The following is a 16221-nucleotide window of genomic DNA, read 5'->3' as shown; positions in this document are numbered from 1 at the left end:
TGTATGTGTGTCTGTGTGTGCATATGTATATGTATGTGTGTGTGTGTGTGTGTATGTGTACATATGTGTGTGTGTGTGTGTATGTGTACATATGTGTGTGTGTGTACACATGTATGTGTGTCTGTGTCTGTGTGTGCGTACGTGTGTGTGGAACAGACCTGATGAGGATGATGACAGAGGGCGTCTGAGCCATGGCCCCCACCAGACTGCAGACACAGATGACACAGAGGAAGATGAGGAAGGCCTCCTGACAGCCAGGGGCCGGGCACTTCCCGGGGACCGCTGTGGCGGCCTCTGGGAGCGAGGACACACAGCCACAGCCGCTCAGGTTCTGGGAGAACAGCAAAGTGTCATAAACAGTATCACAATGTCACAGCGTCAGGCGGCGTGTCAAAGCGTCAGGCGCAGCGTCAGGCGGCGTGTCAAAGCGTCAGGCGCCATGTCAAAGCGTCAGGCGCAGCGTCAGGCGGCGTGTCAAAGCGTCAGGCGCAGGGGCAGCGTCAGGCGCCATGTCAAAGCGTCAGGCGCAGGGTCAGGCGCAGCGTCAGGGGCAGCGTCAGGCGCCATGGCGCAGCGTCAGGCGCAGCGTCAGGGGCAGCGTCAGGGGCAGCGTCAGGCGCCGCGTCAGGGCCGGTCCATGTTTAGTCCTGACTCTGGCACCAGCAGGAGGCCGGTCCATGTTTAGTCCTGACTGGCACCAGCAGGAGGCCGGTCCATGTTTAGTCCTGACTCTGGCACCAGCAGGAGGCCGGTCCATGTTTAGTCCTGACTGGCACCAGCAGGAGGCCGGCCCATGTTTAGTCCTGACTGGCACCAGCAGGAGGCCGGCCCATGGTTGGTCCTGACTCTGGACCGGCCTCCTGCTGGTGCATTGAATTGGAACAGGACTTGTGACGTGGAGGATGACATTTCACACCAGTGTCTACACAAGTATGTGGAGTCAGAAACGGCCCCTGACCCTGGCCCCTGTTTACCTGGGCGCTGTCGGCTGCACTCCGGTCTGTGGCCGTGCAGCCGGCGAAGCACGAGGACAGGTATGTGATGCCGTTGGAGCCACACACTGGGCTGATGGAGGAGATGAAGCAGTGACACTGGGACAGACACGCCGCCTCAGGCTTCTCTCCAACTCTCAACGTCCTGGAGGAAGAACAAGAGGAAATAAAACAGTTACACACTTCATCAGTCCATAATAAAGGGGAAAAAGTCCAACTAGAAGATATTTTTTTTACAATTAAACATTTTACACACAAATTAGCATCAGAAACCATCCATATAGACCTACAAAAACATCAATTCTTTCTTAATGAAATAATAAAAGAAACCAATTTCTTATTCACAGATTTCATTAAGAAACCTTTAAATATTTGGCTATGATTTCTATACGGAACTCAGCAGGGAAGCTATTTAATTCACCTATTACGATAAACAAAATATTTCTACAATGCCACACAAAATCATCTGATCTGATCTGGTCAACACTCTCGAAATGCCAATCACTGAAAAAGAACTACACTCCGCTCTGAGTCAAATGCAGAATAATAAAGCACCAGGACCTTCCCATTATTCACTAGAAACAATAACAGAAATAAAACAAAACGCTGCATTCCCATCCCACATGAACAGCCCTAACATCACTCATCCCTAAAGCCAACAAAGACCACACACTCACATCTAATCACGTCCCATCTCACTTAAACCTTCAGATCAAAACTGTAGAAAAAGATTCAGTTGTAGTCATCTAGATGACACGTTTCAACTCTCATCCCGGGCCACCGGGAGAGTGGGAGGAGCCACCGGGAGAGTGGGAGGAGCCACCGGGAGGGCGGGAGGAGCCACTGGGAGAGTGGGAGGAGCCACCGGGAGGGCTGGAGGAGCCAACGGGAGGGAGGAGCCACCGGGAGGGCGGGAGGAGCCACCGGGAGAGCCACCGGGAGAGTGGGAGGAGCCACCGGGAGGGAGGGAGGAGCCACCGGGAGAGCGGGAGGAGCTACCAGGAGGGCGGGAGGAGCCACCGGGAGGGCGGGAGGAGCCACCGGGAGAGCGGGAGGAGCCACCAGGAGGGCGGGAGGAGCCACCGGGAGGGCGATAAGGGGCGACAATAACTATGTGTAACACATAACTATGTGAGATTAACGAGACGTGGCGCTCGTCAAAGCCCCTCGTCGCTCTCCCGGTGGCTCCTCCCGCCCTCCCGGTGGCTCCTCCCGCTCTCCCGGTGGCTCCTCCCGCCCTCCCGGTGGCTCCTCCCGCTCTCCCGTTTTCAGACTAGAACAGGCTTCTGAGAACCTCGAGGATGTCGAATTCAAAGGGTCAAACTCACTCATGTCCAGGACAAAACCAAGACGTGTTGTGTGTGTAAGAGAAGTCATTCTGATACAAACAGCTCATCGTCATGACGACTCTGGTGGTGACATGTAACTTGTGAGTTACAAGTAACTTGTGACATGTAACTTGTGAGTTACAAGACAATTAATATGTAAATGAGACTCATGCAAATAGTCATCTGATGATGATGTGGAAGAAAGTTGTAAATAAGGCCTTGACTTGGTGTTAATTAATTTGTTCAACAAATAATTTTATTTGCAAGTTTTATTTTACTTAACAAATTAACTTTTAAACAAATTTTTCTAAGTTAAAAAATATATAATATTTACAAATACATTTGAAATAACTAATCTTGTTACATCAGTGGAAAATATTGTTAGTCATTTTTGTGTTTACTATGCAATTTTCAAATTGCTATACAAATTTGAAAAAATGAAGGGATTGTTTAGCAGCTGCTGCTCTACAAGAGAAAATCCTTCATCTGAGCCCTGGAGTGGCTGACCAATCACAGATACACATATCTGGCTGGAGGCAGGCTGAACTCATGCCTCCTCCTTATTGGCTGGTGAAATGGTAGAAAATCTGGCTGAGGATCAGTGGATCCGGGTTCAAACCCCAGAGGAGACTCTTGAATTACAGCGAACGGAAACGTTCCTTCCACAAAGAAGGTCATGCACACTTTCAGATGACCAGTGTCCTAAACGTGACTGTGTGGTCACTCATTTGTTACTCAAGTGATGTGCCTGTTTATTGAATATTGTCTATGACGACGCACTGCCTCACTCTGTAAATAAACTGTACATTTTGGGTATATACTCAGACTATGTCTATTTTTACACATTCTGCTATTCTTCTTCTTTATCGTTATTGTTGTGGTTAAAGCCAAATCAAGTTCCTAGTTTCTGACTTTTGTTCATTGACATAATAAAACCTTCAGTACAAAGACAAATGCACCTCCTTTGCCCCAGATGTTTCAGGATCACCAACAAGGAAAGTTTGGCCACATCAGCGGAGTTCAAGAGGAGACGACTGAGGCATGGGTTTTCATTCCCAGCTGTTTTGTGACTTTTGAAGGTAAAAAACATGAGGAGAGGCAGCAGTGCTCCTCAGGAAAATGTCTTTCTTCTTTTCATCCGTTTCCTGTTTCTGTAGTTCTTGTGTTTATTAGTTGTGTTCGATCAGAGAGTTCTATAACATTCAAAAATGAACAGAAGCTAAATCAATCCAATGGTATCGGGAGTGTTATGAGTAGCATCCTTTAACATTAACGGCATATTGAACCCAATCATATTTCATATTTTGAATAGCTGGTACTAACAATCAGAAGAATAAAGCACTCTTATGGTGAATAGGTCAAATAAGAAAACAAAAACAAGTCATTTTTAACTCGTTAATCTCCACAAACAATGAAAAACAAAAAATAACTTGTAATGTTTTCCACCTCCCGTTACCTCTTCAGTGAGACTAATCCAGTCTGTTCTGGGCTTGAACAAGGGCATTGAAATCTGTCTGAATGTCTGAAGTGGCCATGTGAAGGACAGCAGAGAGCTGCTCATCACTCATAGAGGATCTGTGTTTGGATTAGTTGAACTTCATTACTGAGAATGTCTGCTCACAATGATTGGTAGATCCAAAGAGGACTAGGATCCTCCAAGCATGCCTCCTCAGGTGTGGAAAGTTCTCTTCTTTGAGGGAGGAGTAAAAGTCCAGCAGTGAGACTGACCTGAGGTGCTCTGCCAGAAGAGTGTCAGATGCAGGTCAATGAGTCCCATCTGAAGTTCACTCGGTGCATCATCCACACTGCAGTTGAAGGGAGAAGAAACCATGTGCATTTCACTCTCAAGAGTTTTGAAATCTTGAAATCGCCTTGAAAACGCTGCATGCAGTTCTTCAAAAATGGTTGAGTACTTTTGGAGGTGATTCCCTGGTCTTTTGGCTTCCTTTAGTGTTGTGTCAGAATGTTGTCCTTCACTTGGCTTGAGAGTAGCTGCAATTTCCCCATGAAAGCCTTCACTGCACTGTTCATCTCATGCACAGAAATGCCTGCGCTGCAGTTTGACATTTACTTCATTCATTAGTGCGGTCACATCCGCAGCGAATCCGAGGTCTTTATCTGAAAGTTCTGGGACGTCATGATCTTTCTTAACACAGAAATCCTGAACCTGGACTCTCAGGTCCCAGACACTTTTCAGTACCTTGCCAAGGCTGAGATACCTAACAGCGCAGTGGTAGCTTATGTCACCAAGTTCAATCTCATTTTACTCCAAAAAAGCAAAAAAATGTCTGCGTTTTAGTGCTCTTGCTCTGATTTAGTTAACTGTTTTAGTTACAGCATCAACAACATGTTTAATTTTTAACACTGTCTTACACTTAAAAATGTCCATTTCTGCACAGGGTTAATTTCAGTCACTTTATCCTGTATTCTCTTTACAAGTGCAACACTTTTCCCTGTCAGATTTGGACACCCATCTGTTGTCACACCTGCGAGCTTGTCCCGTTTCAGTCCTAACAAGTCCAAACATGCATTTACCTCTTTGAACAAGTCATTACCAGTGGTTATCTCTTTCATCGACTGCATGGCTGCCATCTCCTACATGATTTGAAAGTCTGCAGTTATCCCACGTGAGAAGATGAGTAGCTGGGCAGTGTCACGCACATCGCAGCTCTCATCCAGACAGCTGCTCTGTTCTTCAGCTGAAGCTCGAAGTTTTCCTGCAGCGCATCCTTAATTTCAGTCCAAAACGTTTGAACCACAGGACAGTCCCAGGACACATGATAGTGGTTTGTCTCCTAGTGCCACTTTTCCCCCGCATTTCCCCGTGAGTAATGGACACTTTGAAATGGTGAAAAAACGTGCTACATTCTTCTCACAAAACTCTCTCCAACATGTGATTTTGTAGTACTCTTGATGTACAAACATCTTCCCACTCTTTGTTGGTCCAAACAAGACCACTCTGTCCCTTCCACCTTTTTAAAATATATATTTAGTAGAGTAACTATCTAGATTAAAAATGCATTGATAGAATTTAGATATAATTCCCCTTGAACATTCTGATTTATAAGCCTTGATAAACATCTCAGTCAGAGTGCTACAATGGTCATTACTTTGTTTAACTTCTTGGTTATAATAAGTCCTGGTTTGTAAAACCTATAAAAGTCCTGTTTCTCCAAGTCAAAGGAATTTTTTCAGCATTTCAAAGCTTTTCATGTGATTATCTTCAATCTGGTGAAAAACCTTTAGACCTTTTGTAATCCAGACCTTGAGTCTCAGGTCAGTTCTGGTACAAAACCTTTGGTCATAAAGCCAATCAGATTGAGATTTTAACATTTTTGTTTAGTTTGTATGTTTTTGATCAGCTCCTTCCATATTGTAAGCACAGATTGTACCCAAGGGTTCTCCACCTCCCCCAAATGACTCCACCGTCTGTCATCTGCCAGTAAGGCCTGCACAGGAACCCCCGGCACAACATTACTCTCAATATTATTCCATTGAGCTTCATATTCTAGGTCACACCAGCAACGCTCTGATTTGAGCGGAAACAAAGTACATTTTCAAACAAAGACCCAGCTTCCTTTTTCTTTTGATAATTGCAAAGTTTTGAATCGGACCCGGGTTTTTTCATATGAATCTGAGATTGCTTTATTCCACTCATTAAACAACCGGTTGGGAATAGAAATCAGAAGAGTCTGCAATAGACAGAGAAGCCTAGGTCAATACCCTCATTTTGATAGTTTCAATCCTTTGACTTAAACTTAAGTAGGGGTAAGATTCCATTTTCAAGATATTTTTTCTTGAAGAAAATCCACATTAGGAATGGAAATTTCTGGTTTGGTCAAATACAATAGAACAACATCTGCAGCAGGCAATTTTATGTAGCACCACCCAACACAATTATAACACTGTGAATTATTTTTGATTGTGTAATAAATTGGGCCAATGGTTGAAATACAAAGCAAACATGACGGGAGACACAGCCCTGTCTCAACCCTCTTTCCAGAGTCAGTGCAACTGTCAGATGACCATTGATTTTGTTATTATTCTTGATGTTGGACCATCGAAAAAGACCCCCAATATTTTTCTATAATTAGATCATCAATTTGAAATTTGTTTAGTACTTTAAATGAATATGGCCAGCGAACAGAATCAAAAGCATTTTCAGGTAACTTATTATTAAAGCTTTGTTTTGTTGTTTTGGTATATGATTCATTATGTGTAAAGATCGTCTTATGTTGTCTTTTGGTAATGAATCCTGTTTGATCTTTGTGGATTAAGTTTGGGAGGATTTGATCCATTCTTTATAGCATTAAAAATGCTATAAATCCCACAATGCAAAAAATTACCCTAAAACCACCAAGACACTTAGAGCTAACTCACTTTGCACCAGTAACTGACAAAACTGTCCATGAGATCATCACCAGTCTGAGTTCATCTACATGCTGCCTTGATGTGTTACCCACCAAATTTCTAAAGTCTGTGCTGAACAGTTTGTTAGCACCATTCACTCACATAGTTAACATGTCGCTTCAATCTTTCCTCTTAATAAACAACTCATTTGATGTTTTTCAGTCAGGTTTTAGAGCTCATCACAGCACTGAGACTGCTCTTGTCAAGGTGACAAATGACATCCGCCTGAACACTGACACTGGCAAAGCCTCAGTCTTAATTCTGTTAGATCTGATGCTGCTTTTGACACTGTCGATCATGGGATCCTCTTACAGAGACTAGAGGACTGGGTGGGCATCACTGGCACTGCCCTAAACTGGTTAAGGTCCTATCTGGAAGACAGGAAGTACTTTGTTGAAATTGGTAGCTGTGTCTCAGACCACATGACCCTAACCTGTGGAGTGCCCCAAGGGTCAGTCCTGGGTCCCCTTCTGTTCAACCTCTACATGCTGCCGTTGGGTCAGTTGATACGCAGTGAAAATGTGTCCTATCACAATTATGCAGACGACACTCAGATCTATGTTTCACTATCGGCAGGTGACTATGGACGAGTGGATTCAGAAATCTGGGGGTAATAATGGACTCAGACTTGAACTTTAATAGCCACGTCAAATCAATAACATCAGCAGCTTTTTACCATCTAAAAAACATTGCCAAAATCAAAAATATAGTGTCAAAACCAGATTTAGAGAGACTTATCCATGCGTTTGTCTCCAGTAGATTAGACTACTGTAACGGCCTGCTCACTGGTCTCTCCAAACGAGCTGTAAAACAGCTGCAGTACATCCAGAACGCTGCTGCTCGGGTCCTGACCAGAACCAGGAAGTATGAGCACATTAGTCCTGTTCTCAGGTCTCTGCACTGGCTCCCTGTGGCTCAGAGAATAGACTTTAAAGCAGCTCTGCTTGTGTACAAGTCTCTCCATGGCCTAGCACCAAAGTACATCTTGGATATGTTAGTGCCATATAAGATAAGATAAGATATTCCTTTATTGTCCCACATGGGGAAATTTCATTGGTGCAACGCAGGTAGATACAAAGGTAGAACCATCTCGGACTCTGAGGACCTCAGGGACCGGCCTCCTGCTGGTGCCCAGAGTCAGGACAAAACATGGGGAATCTGCGTTTCAGTTTTATGCAGCTAAAATCTGGAACAGTCTTCCTGAAGATGTGAGACAGGCTTCTACTCTGACAATGTTCAAATCTAAGCTAAAAACAGTTTTGTTTAGCTGCGCATATGACTGAAAGGATTTTTTCTTTGCACTCTTCTCTTTTGTTTGTGATTTTATTAGTTTAGAAAATCAGTTGGATTAATAATTTTTAATTTAGTTAATTTTATTGTATTTCTGTAATTTCTTTGTGATTTGAATGCATTTTTCCTGCTGTGTGAAGCACTTTGAATTGCCTTGTGTATGAAATGTGCTCTACAAATAAACTTGCCTTGCCTTGCCTTTTTGACATTATTAAAGGTTGAATGGACCATTTTTTTGGCCCAAATCTGAGTCTTATTTCCTCGTGGCGTGGACTGCCACGTATCAATCATACGCACCAACTGCTCACCTGCAGCCGCGTGTGGCTCGCCCCCGTCTCTAAGCGCATTGATCTATCATAATATAGTTCCCTCAGTGTACGGGACAAAATTAGGACGAAGATAGACTGTTTGAGCTGACACATAAGAGACGGAAATCTACAGGAGATCTACACGAGAGATGTGATGCGATCCGTGGCGCTAATAAACAAACGCACGTGTGTAGTATCAGTCCACACGGGGGAGTGGCATGCGCACTTCCGTCTGCGTTCTCAAATCGCAGAAAAATCGTCCATTGCGCCTTTAACATGTATATACGAGTCCACATTCAGAATAGAAATGGGTCTATATGAGGCACAATCCAGTCGGTCCTTCCCTTCTTTTGGTATCAGGGATATGATGGCTTCTTTCACACTTGGAGGGGTCTGAGTTTTTTAAGTTCCCGGTTAAAAGTTTCCAAAAGGAGTGTGTCTTTTAAAGCTTTATACCACTCTGAGGTGAACCCATTGCTCCCCAGATTTATACCGTATTTTCCGGACTATAAGTCACACCTTTTTTCATAGTTTTGGCCAAGGTGTGACTTATACTCCGGAGCGACTTATATGTGATGTTATTTGTTATTTTCACACTTGCAACCGCATTTCATACTCCAGTGCACTCTATTATGCATCTTGTATTTCGAAAAAAAATATTTCAGCTTCTAATTGTTTATTTTGTTCTATGTTTTTAATTTCTTGTGGCATTTTAGGACACCCCTTTTTAGCATAGTTTTCCTCCAACAATTTACATTTTTCCTGCATATCATTATCTTTTTCTCCCTTAGTTTCTTTTTTTTGGAGGCTATGCCTATAAATTGTCCTCTCAAGACTGCTTTGGAAGCATCCCAAAGGATGTGTGGAGACATTTCCCCAGTGTCATTTCCTCCATACAAGGTGAATAAGAATAAGGTGAAAAACATGTATATTTGGGTCTATTCTGCCTGTAGGCTAGTGTGTTCAGTATACTTGTCCTTACTGGTTGCCATAGGGGATAGTGACCCCAGCCACGGGCCCCGTATCACAGCCCAGGAAGAGGAAGGACACGTAGCAGGCAGAGGACAGCAGGTTGACCAACATGGCCATCCTCACCGCACCCAGAGCTGTTAGGTCCAGCTTCTTCACCAGCAGCCCGCCCATGAAGATGCCCAGGCACGCACAGGGGATTGCGGTCATGCCTGAGGGGCAGAGACAAGTTAGGAACATGCAACTGCAGCAACGTCAAGCCCCACGCCACAAAACCAAATCAGATATGACTAAAGCAGGACTAAACCACACATTTACAAAGTCTAAATCAGGACCAAGACAGGCTTATAATCGAACAGGTCATAATCAAAGACTAAACCCGGGATAAAGGTATTACAAAAGTTTATTTGTGCCATATGCAGTTGTAATGTAAAGCAGATATAATTCACATGTTCATGTGCAGCACACTTCCTTTAAAGAGCCCATATCATGGAACATATTATGTTTCGTAGTCTACCCTAAGACACCCATAACATAATAGTTATGAAATATCACCCATATCTTAGACCCCGCTCACAAACCTGGAAATGCAGACGGCTTTGTTTGAGATTTGCCCCCACCCTCGCCAAGAGCAATCTGCCTCGCCCGCCCACCCCGTGATGTAGTCTCAGCTGTAAACCGAGGCCGAGGCGTGCGCCGTAACAAGCGCATGAAAAGTTGATTTTGCATGAAATGGGCCCTTTAAAAGAGACCTAAGGCCGCAGTTATTTTATTACTTGGTTTACGGATTTTTTAACAAAATATATTGAACAGGCGGACAAAATATAAATATGAATATAATTTCCTTTTCAAAAGATTTTTTCTTCCGGGTTTGCCCAATACGCCCCATGGGAAGACATGGGGGGGAGACACGACGCACAGGAGCGTGTAACAGTAGATTTAGCGTGTTTTGCATTGGTAGAACTGACTCTTCTAAGTGTGCACCTTTAGTCACGGCAAAACACGCTGGAGAGAAAATGTGGTAAACAGGTTTAAAATGTGTATTTGCGATATAAAGGATTTGGCGCGGCGCGTAGCAGACAGGGAAACGGGCGCGCGCGTCTTCACATGCTCTCCAGGGACCGTGCACAGGGACGGACCCGCCCCGTCAGACTCACGCAGGATTTTGGCGGAAAATTGCTTCACGCACTCTTATCTTTTGATTTAATACAGCTTTTTATATTTCATTTAATGCTATTTTCCGCTGTCGGCGGTACTTTATAAAAAACATTTGATAATAATTTATTTTATTTATATTGTAGAAATCAATCATCTAAGTGCGGCGGATCCGTAAACCAAGTAATAAAATAACCGCGGCCTAATATGCAAAATTAACCCTGTTCTAACGTTGCACCTCATCACAAACACACCAGGAGTAGCATTTAGCGTCATTCACACTAGCCTGAATATCCTGCTAAGAAAGTCCTCTCCCTCCGAGCGGAGCCAGTAGATGGAGCCAAAGCTCAGATACCTTGGCATTTTTCAAGGCTGTGGCAAAGTTTTTGTTTTGTTTTTTTGTAAGTCCAAAAATATGAGATGCCAAATTAAAGGCACTCAAGATCATGTTTAAAGGCCAATAACACAGAAAATGCAGAAATGTGTCCTTTAAGATGAAACAGGTCTATAAAAGGACTAATCCTGGTCAAAGCAGCAAGGTGTCAAAGCAGAACGAACAAGGAAATGTCTAACATGTGCATTGGAAATTGAATAAGGTAGACCCCTCTGTATATTTGAAAGTCATGTGGCACAGACCGAGCAGCTGATTGGCCGAAGTGGTGGTCAGGTTGAACTGCTGCTCCAGATACTTCCCCAGAAAGGCAGCAAATCCTGCCACCACAGCGATCTCCATGCAGGCGGCCAGGATGATGCAGGTGAAGACCGGGTTGGACAGGAGATGACGCGTTACTGCTGGGATCACTGCGGACAAGTCCAAAATATGGCCCAAAACATAATTTTGTTGGTAGCAAAAAATGTTCTATGGACATCATATCTGAAGTCATTTTCAGTCAAGTCAAGTTTTACCATTACAGTTTTACAATTCTTATATAAACCAATCAAGTCAGTGTATTCTACGGACATGAGTCCGGAGCGTCAAGAACGCGCGTCCGGTGCGTTTGTCTTTCAAATGTACACGCGCTCAAATTCTGCGTCGGGCGCAGCGGTTTGTACGAGGCTTTAGAACTGGTGCGGACCAGGGGAATCCGACCTGCATTAATGCGCGTTAAAATAATTGATCGCGTTAAATAAGTGATGAGTTAACGCCCTAGTATATATATATATATATATATATATATATATATATATATAGATATATAGATATAGATATAGATATAGACATAGAGAGAGAGAGAGAGAGAGGGAGAGATATGGGGGGAGAGGGAGAGACGCAGACACTCCAGCAATGGCTTCAGCCATTGCAGATTTTCTAGTATATATATGACATATATATGATATCTATGATATAAGATAAGATAAGATATTCCTTTAATGTTCCACATGGGGAAATTTTATTGTTGCAACGCAGGTAGATACAGAGGAAAAGAACAGATCACTCATAGGAAGTTTGAAAAACAGTTTCAGTAGAAGATCTCTTATAAACAAAAACTCCCATAGACAAATAAATAAATACATAAATACCATTGCATGTGATCACAACAGTAATTGCACATGAATATGTGTCACGGCGGCACATGGATTGCACATGAATTTCACATGAATCACAACAGTAATTGCACATATGACAGAATTGCACATTAGTATTAGGTTAGGTCAGTATTGCGAGTTTTCAGGACTAACAGTGTTTGTTATAAAGTCTGACAGCAGCAGGAAGGAAAGACCTACGAAACCTTTCCTTCACACAGCAAGGGTGGATCAGTCTCTCACTGAAGCTGCTCTCCAGAGCGGACAGAGTGTCCTGCAGGATCCTCACAGAGCTACCAGGCTTTTCCAGGTGAGAGAGAGAGCGGTGCAGCAGGGAGATGACGGCGTCCTCCACTCCGATGCCAGGCCGATATGCAAACTGCAGCGGGTCCATGGCTTAGCTCACGGTGGAGCGGAGGTGGTCCAGGACCAGCCGCTCCAGTGTCTTCATCAGGTGGGACGTGTGAGCCACTGGCCTGGAGCTGTTGAAGTCTTTGGCGCGCGGTGTCTTGGGCACATGTACCAGACAGGAGGTCTTCCAGACCTGTGGTACCACCCTCAGCTTCAGGCTCATGTTGAAGACATGCTCTATAACTCCACACAGTTCATCTGCGCAGGACTTAAGGGGCCTGGGGCTGATGCTGTCAGGTCCTGCTGCCTGCCTCACTTTAATCCTCTTCAGCTCACTCCTCACCTGTGCTGCTGTGACAGTCAGTGGTTGGCAGGGGGACTGTGTGCTGGGGGGATGGGTGAGTCCAGGTGAAGTGGGGAGATGATGGTCCGGGGCAGAGAAGTGAAGAGGAACAGATGCAGGGCATTGTCCAGCTGTGGAAGAGGGAGCATGCAGCTGTGCAGGGGGAGGGGCGGGTGACCGATCAAATCTCAAGAAGTGAGCATTTAAATCATTCACCCACTGTAGATCCCCCTCTGTCTGGGCAGGGGGGATTTTGAAGCCTGAGATGGTTTTCAGGCTCCTCCACACTCCCTGAATGTTCTTCTGCTGCAGCTGCTACTCCATCCTCCTCTTGTAGCCAGCTTCAGCCTGCCTGATCTTCCTCCTCAGCTCCTTCTGCACAGTCCTCAGCTCCTCCATGTTCTCTGACCTGAAGGCTCTCTTCTTCTCCTTCAGCAGAGCCTTCAGTTCACGGTTAATCCATGGCTTGTTGTTTGGAAAACACCGCACCGTCCGGGAGGGAACAATGTTCTCAAAACAGAAGTTGATGTAGTCCGTGATGCACTCTGTGATGGTGTTGATGTCCTCCCCATGTGGGTCATAAAGCTCAGTCCAGACAGTGGTGCTGAAGCAGTCCCTCAGAGCCTCCTCGCTCTCAGCAGACCACATCCTCACCTCACGGGACACCACAGGCTGCCTGCGCACGATGGGTTCATACACAGGCCTCAGATGTACAAGGTTCTGGTCCAAGCTGCCCAGGGGAGGGAGGGGGGAAGAAGAATAAGCCTTTTTGGTGTTGGCAAAAAACAAGTCCAATGTTCTATTGTTTCTGGTGGGGCAGGTAACATACTGGGTGTATGTTGGTAGACCAGAAGAGGGAGAAGCGTGGTTAAAGTCACCAGAGACGAGGAAGAGAGCCTGTGGGTGCTGTGTTTGCAGCCTACAAGTGCAGGAGAGCAGTGCTTCACAAGCATATTCAGCATTGGCAGACGGGGCCACATAGACTGCGATCAAAATCACATGTGAGAACTCCCGGGGCAGATAATATGGCCTCATGCCAATAGCCAATAGTTCAATATCCCTGCTACATAGCTGCTCCTTCACTGTGCAGTGTTCAGATTTGCACCAGCTCGTGTTCACATACACAGCAAGACCTCCTCCTCTTTTCTTCCCGCATTCTCTCTTTCTGTCCGCCCGCAGCAGATGAAAACTGTCCAAACCTACAATAGAGTCTGGCATTTCTGCTGTTAACCAGGTCTCTGTGAAAATCAAGACGCTGCTGTCCCTATAAATCCTCTGGGACCGCATGAGGCTCGCTATTTCCGTCATTTCATTTTGAAGGGACCTCACGTTACCCATGACTACGGCGGGAACCGGCTTTCTATTTGTCCCTCTCTTCTCTCGGAGTCTACGTCCATCCCTTCAGCTTCGTTGCGTTTTCCTTAGGATGTCCGCCGGGATAATGTGACGATCTCCGGGTAAGACGACTGTCCTCCGCAGTTTCATGAGTTCTTACTTTGTGTAAACACGCACCGGCGCCTGCCGGGGGGCGCGGGGGGGCTCGGAGCCGAGACACATCGCGACGACACGACGCAACCACTCAATCCAGCCGACAAAGTCAAAACAAGTTAATTTAAAGCGATTCCATTGCGTGTCCCGATCGTTCGTGAAGTTCCTCTTTTATATAAACGTGTACTTTAGCGGCGGCTGGAGGGCGCGGGGGGCTGGGGGCTAGCTCAGAGCTAGCTCACGTCACAACAACACGATATATATATATATCTCATATATATCTCATATATATATATATCCATATCTATATATATATATCTATATCCATATATATATATATATATATCCATATATATATATATATATATATATATATATATATATATATCCATATATGAGATATATATATATCCATATATATATATATCCATATATATCTATATATATATATCCATATATATCTATATCATATAGATATGATATATATCCATATATATCTATATCATATAGATATGATATATATCTATATATATATCTATATATATATGATATATATATATGATATATATCTATATATATATATATATATATATCATATATATATCATATATATATATATGATATATATATATATATATCATATATATATCATATATATATATATGATATATATCTATATATATCTATATATATATATATATATATATATATATATATATATATATATATATATATCATATATATATATATATATATATATATGATATATATATATATATATATATCATATATATATATATATATATATATATATATCTATATATATATATATCTATATATATATATCATATATCGCTGGTACAGCTGGCAGCCCGGTGTAAATCCTGAAGACCTTCTACGACTCTGTGGTGGCATTAGCCCTCCTGTACGGTGTGGCCTGCTGGAGCAGCAGCATCACAGAGAGGGAGAGGAAGAGGCTGGACAGAGTCATCAAGAAGTCCAGCTCCGTCCTGGGCTGCGCTCTGGACTCGGTGCAGGAGGTGGGGGACAGGAGGGTCCTGGCTAGATTCACATCTATGCTGGACCATGAGTGTCACCCCCTGCAGGACACTCTGTCTGCTCTGGAGAGCAGCTTCAGTGAGAGACTGATCCACCCTCGCTGTGTGAAGGAAAGGTTCCGTAGGTCTTTCCTTCCTGCTGCTGTCAGACTTTATAACAAAAACTGTTAGTACTGAACACTCGCAATACTGACCTAACCTAATACTGATGTGCAATTCTGTCATATGTGCAATTGCTGTTGGAATTCATGTGAAATTCATGTGCAATCTATGTGCTGTCGTGACACATATTCATGTGCAATTACTGTCGTGATCACATGCAATGGTATTTATTTATTTATTTATTTGTCTATGGGAGTTTTTATTTATTTATAGGAGATCTTCTACTGAAAGTGTTTTTCAGACTTCCTATAAGTGATCTGTTCTTTTCTTCTGTATCTACCTTTGTATCTACCTGCGTTGCACCAATGAAATTTCCCCATGTGGGACAATAAAGGAATATCTTATATATATATATATATATATATATATATATATATATATATATATATATATATATATATATATATATACAAGCTATAAAATTGAACTTTTGCTTCTAGGGTGCTTATGCGGAGCTCACCCTTGAGTTGCTGGCAGCAGGTGGCACTGTTGGCTGGCTCCACACTGGGCAGTGCGCCGTTGCTGGCTTTAGGAGTCTGGCAGTCTGAGGGTGGAGGCAGCATGACCTGCTGCGTGTCCCCTGCCTTGTCCCTCTCGCTCTGGGGTAGCGACTGAGGGAAGCCGAACATGGGCAGAGCTGAGACGAAGAGCAAGGCACTGCAGAGGAGGAAACCTGCCCACCATGCTCCGATCCAGCCGGGGTCATCCGGGCCGATACCCAGCTGAGCTGTGGGCACGAGGGCACAGTGAATGAATGAGGAGTAACACACTCTTCTCATTTAGGCTGCGCCACAACTGCATCAGTTTATCAATGGTGGAAACAAGAGCTTACACTAGAAAATG

At 43.9% G+C, this 16221-nt stretch overlaps 1 protein-coding gene and 1 pseudogene across 1 annotated transcript in view; both read right to left on the bottom strand.

Moving 5' to 3' along the window:
- Window positions 1-16221, bottom strand: part of slco3a1a (solute carrier organic anion transporter family member 3A1a) — an 82799-nt gene that overhangs the window by 6297 nt on the left and 60281 nt on the right. Inside the window, exons 4-8 of the mRNA XM_072435805.1 lie at window positions 15839-16105; window positions 11089-11253; window positions 9311-9509; window positions 975-1137; window positions 159-331 (exon numbers count right to left, since the gene is read on the bottom strand). Of these exons, the coding sequence (XP_072291906.1) occupies window positions 159-331; window positions 975-1137; window positions 9311-9509; window positions 11089-11253; window positions 15839-16105 (967 nt within the window). The remainder of the gene's footprint in view (window positions 1-158; window positions 332-974; window positions 1138-9310; window positions 9510-11088; window positions 11254-15838; window positions 16106-16221) is intronic.
- LOC140349345 (general transcription factor II-I repeat domain-containing protein 2A-like) lies at window positions 3745-4986 on the bottom strand (annotated as a pseudogene).

The sequence above is a fragment of the Eucyclogobius newberryi genome, unplaced genomic scaffold (genome assembly GCF_026437365.1).
Source record: "Eucyclogobius newberryi isolate DKJ021-1_F unplaced genomic scaffold, fEucNew1.0.hap1 SCAF_7, whole genome shotgun sequence".
Classification (NCBI taxonomy): domain Eukaryota; kingdom Metazoa; phylum Chordata; class Actinopteri; order Gobiiformes; family Gobiidae; genus Eucyclogobius; species Eucyclogobius newberryi.
This window is presented reverse-complemented; position numbering and strand designations above follow the sequence as displayed.